At 40.3% G+C, this 10,395-nt stretch overlaps 1 protein-coding gene across 1 annotated transcript in view; it reads right to left on the bottom strand.

Moving 5' to 3' along the window:
* IGBP1 (immunoglobulin binding protein 1) overlaps positions 1 to 10,395 on the bottom strand; it is a 32,113-nt gene that overhangs the window by 8,566 nt on the left and 13,152 nt on the right. The window contains exon 3 of the mRNA XM_037729315.1: positions 7,074 to 7,186. Coding sequence (XP_037585243.1) covers positions 7,074 to 7,186 — 113 coding nt within the window. The remainder of the gene's footprint in view (positions 1 to 7,073; positions 7,187 to 10,395) is intronic.

Consider the following 10,395-nt stretch of genomic DNA (forward strand, 5'->3'; position numbering starts at 1 on the left):
CCTCGTGATCCACCCGCCTCGGCTTCCCAAAGTGCTGGGATTATAGGCGTGAGCCACTGCGCCCAGCCCCCCTATTTTCATCATAAATATTGTCCATGGGTTTTTTTCATATTCACTGAAGTATAATATAAATATAGAAAAGTATGCTCAGTGAATTCTCACATATTGAACACATCCATGTAATCAGTACCCAGATCAAGATACAAAATATTTCTAACTCCTTAGAAGCCCCTGTAGGTCCAGTTCCATTCATGATCCCCAACTAAAGGTGAACATTTACTGGCTTTCAACCAGCACACACAAGTATCACCTGTTTTTGGAAGTTTGTATGAATGGAATCAAACAGTATATACTCTTTTGCATCTGGCTTTTTTCACTCATAATTAGGTTTATGAGATTCAGCTATATTTGTCACTTACAGCTAACAAACTATAGTTTAACTTTATTGCTACATAGTCTTATATTGTGTGGATATACCAAAATTTATTTCTTCATTCTAGTATTTATGGGCACTTGAGTAGTGTATTCAGTGAGGACTATTACAAACAATGCTGCTGTGATCAATCCTGTACAGGTCTTCTGTGGACATAGGGTCTCATTCCTCTTAGGCATATACTGAGGAGTGAAACTGCCAGGTCATGGGAGTATACACATGTCCAATTTTTGTGCATTACTACCATGACCACTACCACCCCTAGTTTCCCTGCCTTTATTTCCTTTCATCTATTTACTTTGGGCTTGCTTTGTTCTCTATGCACTCCCTTCCCTTTGTTGAGGTAGAACCTTAGGTAACTGATTTTATCTTCCTTTTTTCTAATGTAAGTGTTGAAAGTTATACATATTTCCATCTCAGCATTACTCGAGTTGTATCCCATAAATTCTGATGCTGTACTTTCACTGTCATTCTGTTCAAAGTATTCTCTTTTATTCATTTTTAAATGGGCAGATAAACATATTTATTGTGTACAGCATGTTCTGAAGTATGCATTATGGGATAGTTAACTAATTAAAAGATGCAGTACCTCACATTGTTATCTTTGTAGTAAGAACACTTAACATTCACTTTGTATTTTTCTTTTTGAGATGCAGTTTTGCTCTGTTGCCCAGCCTGGAGTGCAATGGCATGATCTTGACTCACAGCAGCCTCTGTCTCCCGGGCTCAACTGATTCTCCTACTTCAGCCTCCCAAGTAGCTGGGATTACAGGCACCTGCTACCATACCCAGCTAATTTTTGTATTTTTAGTAGAGACGAGGTTTTACCATGTTGACCAGACTAGTCTTGAACTCCTGAACTCAGGTGATCCACCCGCCTTGGCCTCCCAAAGTATTAGGATTACGGGTGTGAGCCACCGCGCCCAGCCAATTTTTCAAGAATACCATATATCATCATTAACTATAGTCACCATGCTGTATAACAGGTCTTTTGAACTTATTCCCAGTTAGAATTATTTTCTAATTTTCTTTCTAATTTCTTCTTGGACCTACAGGTTATTTAGAAGTATGTTGTTTAATTTTCAAATATTTGAGAATTTTCTAGCTATGTTATTGATTTCTAATTTAATTCCATTGTGGTCTGAGGGCATATCCAGTGTGATTTCAATTTTTGAAAATTTATTGAGACTTATTTCATGTACTGGTATATGATTGACCTTGGTAATGTTCCATGGGTATCTGAAAAGATGGTGGAGGCATACCTTGTTTTATTGTGCTTCACTCCACTATGCTTTGCAGAGACTGCATTTTTTTTTTTTAAACAAATTGAAGGTTTGTGGCAACCCTGCAATGAGCAAGTCTACTGCTGTCCTTTTTCTAAGAGCATTTGTTCGCTTCGTGTCACTGTGTTACATTTTGGTAATTCTCACAGTTTCTCAAACTTTTTCATTATTATATTTGTTATGGTGATCTGTGGTCTTTGATATTACTAATGTCATTGTTTTGGGGCACCACAAACCATGCCCAGAGAAAACAGAGAACTTACTGGGTAAATGTGTATGTTCTGACTGCTCCACTGTCTGTCTGTCCTGACCCTGTCCCCAGGCCTCTCTGTTCCTTGAGACACAATAATATTGAAATTAGGCCAATTAATAACCCTATAGTGGCCTGTAAGTATTTAAGTAAATAATCTGAAAATTATTAGGCACAAATGCATTTATGACTGCTATGTCTACCTGAAAAATTGCCACTTTATCAGTAGAAAATGCCCTCTTAAAATCTCCGATTAATACCTTTTTATCTTGAAATCTACTTTATCTGATATTACTGTAGCTACTGCAGCTTTCTTATGCTTACTGTTAGCATGCTACAGGTTGAGTATCCCTTATCTGAAATGCATGGGACCAGACGTATTTCAGATTTGTTTTTTATTTTGGAATAGCTGCATTATATACTTACTGGTTGAGCATCCCAACTCTGAAAATCCAAAACGCTCCAGTGAGCATTTCTTTAAGCATCACATTAGTCTTAAGAACTTTCAGATTTTGGAGCATTTAGGCTTTGAATTTTCAGATTTAGGATGCAACCTATATATCTTTTTTTGTTGTTGTTTGAGACAGAGTCTTGTTCTGTCACTCAGGCTGGAGCGCAGTGGTGCGATCTTGGCTCACTGCAACCTCCACCTTCCGGGTTCAAGCAATTCTCCTGCCTCTGCCTCCCAAGTGGCTGGGATTACGGCGTGCACCACCACACCTGGCTAATTTTTGTATTTTTAGTAGAGACAGGGTTTCACCCTGTTGGTCAGTCCGGACGTGAACTCCTTACCTCATGATCTGCCCACCTAGGCCTCCCGAAGTGTTCTTTTTATTTGTAACCAATCTGTGTCTTCATATTTAAAATGTATCTCTTATAGACAGCATGCAGGTAGGCCTGATATCGATCCCTGGCTTCTAATTTGAAGATTTATTCCATTTACATTTAAGGTGCTCTGAATTTGGCCATTCTATCAGATGTATAGTGGCATCTCAGTGTTATTTAATTTGCATTGCCCTGATGACATGATGTAGAGCATCCTGTCACATGCATATCTGTCATCTGTATATTTTCTTTGGTGAGGTATCTGTTAAGGTCTTTGGCCCACTTCTTAATCAGGCTGCTCCCTTTTTGAGACAGGGTCTTGCTCTGTCATCCAAGCTAGAGTGCAGTGGCATGATAATGGCTCACTGCAGCCTTGACCTCCCAGGCTCAAGCAATCCTCCCACCTCAGCCTCCTGAATATTTGGGACTACATGCACGAGCCATCATGCTTGGCTAGTTAAAAAAAAAAATTTTTTTTTATGGAGAGTGGTCTTTTTTTACTATGTTGCTCAAGCTGGTCTTGAACTTCTGGGCTCAAGGGATCCTTCCACTTTGGCCTACCAAAGTATTGGGATTATAGATGTGAGCCACCACACCTGGCCTAAAACTGCTCCTTTTCTTATTGTTGGGTTTTAAGAGTTCTTTGTATATTTTGAGTAAAATATAAAAAGTCCTTCATCAGATATGTCTTTCCCAAGTATTTTCTCTCAGGCTGTGGCTTGTTTTCTCATTCTCTTGACAAGTTATTTTTTAAGTGGTTGCTCTAGGAAATACAATGTTCAAGCTTAACTTCCCAGCCTAGGGTTAATACTATGTGATGGGGGCCCTCAAGGATGGTGCCCAATAATCCCAGCCTCTTGGTATTCATGCTCTTATGGAGACCCCTCTCATACTATATCAGGGTTGGTCTATAATGACCAACAGAATAGGGCAGAAGTCATATTCCAACATTATGAAAGATATTGAGGCTTTCGATTTGGTCATTCTCAGATCATTCACTTTAGGGAAAGGAAGCTATTATGTTGTGAGCAACCCTATGTGAGCCTCCTGTCCTCAGCTACATCAATGAGCTTAGCAACGAATTCTCTAGTCCCGTTCAAGCCTCCAGAAGACTGCAGCCCCAGCTGACAGCTTGACTGCAACCTCATGAATGTTTCTGAGCTAGGACTACTCCGTTGCTCCTGAATTCCTCATCCTCAGAAACTACGTGATACAATAAATGCTGATTATTTTAAGCTACTAAGTTTTAGAGTAATTTGTTATACAGCCATAGACATGTATCAGTTAACATAAAACAGAAGAATCTCACAAACAAAATAGTTCCATTTACCCTGACCTTTTTGCGATGGTTGTCATATATATTATACCTAATACATTATAAACCTCACGAGACAGTATTGTAATTTTTGCTTTGAGAAGCCATGTATAGTTTTTTAAAATTGGGTTGAGGGAGATAGTTCTTTGTATTTACCCACATAATTACCATTTCTGCTGCTCTTCGCTCCTTGAATATTTATGTTTCTATCTGGTACCATTTCCCTGAGCCTGAGGAATTTCCTTCAGCATTTCTCTAATGCCAATTTTCTGGTGAAGAATTCTTTTAGCTCTCATTTATCTGAAAACGTCTTAATTTCATCTTCATTTTATGGATATTTTTCACTGGGTATAAAATTACACGTTGACAACTTCCTCCCCCCACCACTTTGAAGACGTTCCACCATCTCTGGCTCCCTCAGTTTTTAATGGAAATTCAGCAATAATTTATGTCCTTGTTCTCCTATTTGTAATGTGTACTTTATCTTTGGATGATTTCAAAATTTCCTTTTTCTCCGTTTTTCTGCAGTTTGGCTATAATGTGCCTATGTGTGATTTTCTTTTTCTTTTTTTAAATTATACTTTAAGTTCTGGGGTACATGTGCAGATTATGTGTGATTTTCTTTGTATTTAAACTGCTTGGGGTTTGCTGACATTTCTGAATCTAGGGAAATCTTTAGCCATCATTTCTTCTAATGTTTTTCTGTTCCCTTCTTTCTCCTCTCGTACTGGCATTCCAGTTGCACATACATGGGATCTCTGTACATAATTTTGCAGGCCATCAAGATGCTGCTTACTTTTTCCCAATCTTTTTTGTTTTCAGATTGGATAACTTCTATTGATCTTCAAGTTAACCGACAAGCTCTTCTGTCAGCAACAATCTGGTATTAAGCTCATCCACTGACTTTGAATTTTCAGATATTGTATTTTTCCATTCCAGAATTTTCTGTGTGTATAGTTTCTATTTCTCTGCTGAGATTTCTTATCTTTTCATTAATTACAAACATATTTTGCTCTCTGCCCTTGAGGATAGAAATAAGCTGCTTTAAAGTCCCTGTCTGCTAACTCTAACACCTGAGTTATCTTGGGGTTGGTATCCATTGATTGCCTTTCGAGTTATGAGTCACATTTTTCCTGTTTGTTTTTTTCACGTCTAATAGCTTAGAATTGAATTCTAGATGTGATAAATGATATATATACTGAGAGATTCTAAATTCTGTTTCATTCCTCTAAAGGGTACTGATTTTTCATTTTAGCAGGCAATTAATTTGTCTAAAACCAAAATACCAAATTCTGTCTCCCTTGCACTGGGCAACAGCTGAAGTCTCCATTCAGTTATTTTAGCATTAGTCGAGGTGCTTAGAGTCTGTGCATGCATAGTCAGCCAGAGATTTCAGTAGGGTTTATATACAGAATCAGGGTGTTTTCTCTGCGGTTCTCTCTTTTCTGGGATATCCTCCTTCATTTTTCAGCTGCTAGTCACCCTGATCTCAGTTCTCTCCTCAAACAACAAGACAGCAAGTTCCTATCTAAGCTTGAGTTACCCCACATCATAGTAACTGCAGTTGGCCCACAAGTGAAAAGCTAATTCCTTCAAATTACCACTCTTCACTTTTTGGTGCTATAGTAGAAATAGAACTAAACCTGGGAATTTGAAGGACAGATTTTTAAATCCTACCCAGGCCACTTTCTAGCTATGGATAAGTCAGTTCTCAGTGACTACTTCCTCATCTTATTTATCTGAGACAGGGTCTCACTCTGTCACCCAGGCTGGAGTGCACTGTTGTGATCTTGGCTCACTACAACCTCTGCCTCCCAAGCTCAAGTGATACTCCCACCTCAGCTTCCCAAGTAGATGGGACTAAAAGGTGCATGCCACTACACCCAGCTGGTTTTTCTATTTTTGGTAGATATGGTGTTTTGCCATATTGCTCAGGCCAGTCTTAAACTCCTAAGCTCAAGCAATCCACCTGCCTCAGCCTCCCAAAGTGCTGGGACTACAGGTGTGAGTCATTGTGCCTGGCCTATCTTATTTAATTTTTTTCTTTTTGTTTTCACCTATTTGTCCCAGAGCACTTTCTCATCTTAAAATGAGGATAAGAATATGTCTTCATGAAGTTAAGAGGATCAAATGAAGCTGAGCATGGTGGTTGATGCCTGTAATCCCAGTGCTTTGGGAGGCTGAGGCAGGAGGATTGCTTGAGCCCAGGAGTTTGAGACCAGCCTGGGCAACACAGTGAGACTCTGTCTCTATTTTTCCTTTTTAAAAAGGATCAAATGGATAATATATGAGATAAGGAAACTGAGGCTAAAGGGGCTAGGATGTCCCATCTATTAAGTGACAGGAGTTGGATTGTTCACCCCAGGTCTGTCCATACTTTTTCTGTTATGCCCTATGGCTTCCACATTTTTGATAGCCACCCTCTCCATCTTCCCTTTCCAAAGACAACTCCATGTACCCACTATGATCCAATTACCAAGTTGGGCACTAAAGGGACAGTAAGTCAAAGTCCCTGCCCTCAAGGAATTCCAACTATCATTCCCTCCTTCTAAGTGCTGACTGTCCTTTAGCTTACACCTGCTTTTGGTTACTTTCCAGTACCTTCAGGTAGTAGTTTTTTAAAATATTTTGTTCAGTTTGTAATTGTTATCTGTATGAGAGGCTGGCCTGATACAACCTCTTCTGCCATTACCAGGTGCAGAACGGCTATCCATGGATTTCTGATTTTGCTATACAGCTGCTCTGTTATTATGTCATGACATGTGGAGAGATTTACAAACTATGCTATTGCTGTCCCCATCCTCCCATAATAATTTGCTATTTAATAATAAACACAATACTGCCTAGAATGTTTCTATTACTTAGACTCTTTGTCCCCACTACTTCTACTCCTAAAGGACAACTATACTTGGTGAGAAGTTAATTGCCAGGGAGTAAAAGTACTATTTCCCTCCTATCCAGTCATACCTGGTGTTTCTTTGGCTATTCCTTGATCTGGTAATGCTCCATATTTCCGATGTTGCTCATACCAGTCACTCACCGTCATAGTTGCCAGACTTGGATAACCAGCTCCAAATACTCTGCAAAAATTACACTCCATTTAGAAAATGAACAAAACAAACAAAAAAACAAACCAAAAAACCCAACAACACTACTAAAAAGTCTCTTCTCTTTAACAACAAAATCTGTGTCCTTTTCAGCCTTGTTCCCTATCTAGTCAACTTCTAAGGAGTTGTACAAACTCATGGGAGGATATGTTTAAAAAAAGGGATCCAGAAAGGGGCATTAAGGTCAAGAGCCTTCATGAGAAGATGAATAGCCCAGGATCATCTCCCATTAAGCAATCCCAGAGGCCAATGCCCCACAGAGCAGTGAAGACACTGTGGAATGGGTTGGGTGATTGACTCTGAAAGGTTCAGAAAAGAAAGAGACTCTCCTGCCACCCTAGGGAAAAGCATCTCAAGAACTCAGAATTAAATCAGAGAGAGGCAAATATGTCCTTTTGAGAATCGTAGCTGAAGGCAGGAAGAGTGCCAATAATGTTAAAAAAAAAAAAAAAAAAATTTAAAGTATACAATTCTCCATTCAATTATTTTCTTTTTTCTGTTTTATTTGCTTGTTTACATGTGTGCCTTTTTTCTTCTTGAGATGGAATCTTGCTCTGTCACCCAGGCTAGTGCAGTGGGGTGATCTCAGCTCACTGCAACTTCTACCTCCTGGGTTCAAGTGATTCTCTTGCCTCAGCCTCCTGAGTAGCCAGGATTACAGGCACCTGCCACCACACCCAGCTCATTTTTGTATTTTTAGTAGAGATTGGGTTTTGTCAAGTTGGCCTCAGGTGATCCTGGCCTCAGGTGATCTGCCCGCCTTGGCCTTCCAAAGTGTTGGGATTACAGGTGTGAGCCACACCATACCTGGCCCATATGTGTCTTTGTTTTCTTTTTCTTTTTTTTTTTTTCACGAAGTACTAGAGCTGAAGGTCTATATGAATGTGTGTCTATTTTTAAGCTCAAGTTTGTGAAGAAAGTATCTGAGGAAGAGAGACATGGAGAAAGTTTCAGGAGAGATAATATCCCTTTGATGAAAGAACAACTTCCACAGGTGAGATCATGACTTTTCAACACCACCCAGTCTGTGGGTTACTCATGAATTGCCACCCTGACCCATAAAAGCAGAGGGTTGCAAAGCAAACCACTTTCTAGTACTACTTACTTGGCTTGGGCCGTGTTCCGAGTGAGAATGAAGGGTTTCATTGGAGGCCTCTCCAGGCGAGATGCGTTAGAAGTTGATGCCTAACAGGGAAATTAATTATCAGGTGAATTTGCCATTTTACCCAACCTACCATGCGGGCTCTTAAGTCTTCAGGTGCTTGAAAAGTCCTGGATTCAAAATTCACTCACTTTCTATTTATCAGTTTCTAAGATATAGCAGCAGAACACTAATGGTGAAGGTTCCTTAGCTTTGAGGGGGCCTGAGTACCTTGCAAAAAAGAGAGAAAGAGAAAGTTCTCCCAGGAATCATGTCACTAGAAGAAAAAAAAAATTACTTGGCTTTAAAATACTCCATCCAAAGAAGGAGATTCCAAAGCCCTCTTCCATGTTCCACCTAAATCCCTTGAGCTGAACTTGAAGCCCCCTTCCTCAGCCTGGCCTTCAGTTAAAAAGCTGAATCACTACCACCCTTCTTCTAAAACCTCTTCCAATGTAATTATGCACTTAATTGTCAATAACTTCTACGGTGCTTTAGAAGTCAGTGTTCCTAAATGGAAGGGACAAGGACGGGTTAGTAGTTTCCATATAGAGGTATACAGAAAAGTTGCAAGGAACCTTGGCTTTCCAGGGGCGTGGTGAAACAAAGGATGGTTAAAGAAAAGGTGCTCACTTAGCTCTAGCTTGATCACTTTCAGAGCCAATTCCAGTAACACAAGAACAATTTAAAACAACACAACAATGACACCAAACAAACAAAAACCCAAAAAACCCACAAAACCCACACACAAAGAAAGGGACAGGGCAGGACCCAGAAAAGTCCAGCCTCAAAATGCTTGAGAAGCACCAATCGAGATGTGCTCCAGAGGCCTTATGACCTTAGAATACTAATTGTTCATTCTTTTATCTCTTAAGATGAAGAACTAGGTTGATGTTATCCTGAGGCAAGAGCTCCTGGGCTAATTAGTACAAATCAAATTACTAAGAGGTTTCTCTGAGGACTTAAATGTCTGTGACTTGCTGATAAATTCAACCCAATTCATGTTGTGTCCTGAACCAAAGAACAAGTGGCGGCTGAGCCTATTCTTTAGAAGCCGCAGCTCCAAAACAGGGTTATGATGTTCAAAGAAAGCCAAAGCTGTTATACCAGGTTTCTTTACGGGTTTACTGGACACTCTGTGCATGGAAATGCCCTTGCTGTGTCTCCTACTTGGGTAAGCTAAAGGTGTGAGAGTGCATCATTGTGGCAAGGTTAAATTCCAATTCCTCCCCCAAACTAAGCATATCCCCTTGGTCTTTTGTTTCACATTCTTCCTACTCTTTTCTCCCTCTCCTCCAGTTCTACCTTTCTTCTCCCTTCCCATTCTCTTCCTCTCTTCCCCTTTATTATAGTCAGCACAATTTTTTTTTTTTAAGATGGAGTCCCGTTCTGTTGCCAAGGCTGGAGTGCAGTGGCGCAATCTCAGCTCACCACAACCTCTGCCTCCCAAGTTCAAGTGATTCTCCTGCCTCGGCCTCCAGTAGTTGGGATTACAGATGCGCATTACCACACCCGGCTAATTTTTATATTTTTACTAGAGGAGGGTTTTCCCATGTTGGCCAGGCTGGTCTCAAACTCCGTGCCTCAAGTGATCCACCTGCCTTGGCCTCCCAAAGTGTTGGGATTACAGGCATGAGCCACCACAGCTGCCAGTCAGCACAGATTTTAAAGGTTAACTCCCTATGCCTTCCTTCAGCAGCCATCACTTTCCACAACCAACCAGTTTTCATTTCAGAGACATTTCTGTTCCCCATGGTGTACTAGAAAATTACAAATGACTACAAGTGTGTTACAGATTAAAAAGCATGGGGAACACATTAAACTAAAGAGAAAGCTACCCTAGTGACCCTTCGGCCGTTCTATACTCATCTTGATAAAAACAGTGATTTCATGGAGACTTAAAAGGATCTTAAGGCCAGGCGTGGTGGCTCAAGCCTGTAATCCCCGCACTTTGGGAGGCCGAGGCGGGTGGATCACGAGGTCAAGAGATCGAGACCATCCTGGTCAAAATGGTGAAACCCCGTCTCTACTAAAAATACAA

Source organism: Cebus imitator, unplaced genomic scaffold, assembly GCF_001604975.1.
Source record: "Cebus imitator isolate Cc_AM_T3 unplaced genomic scaffold, Cebus_imitator-1.0 Scaffold14, whole genome shotgun sequence".
Taxonomy (NCBI): Eukaryota; Metazoa; Chordata; class Mammalia; order Primates; family Cebidae; genus Cebus; species Cebus imitator.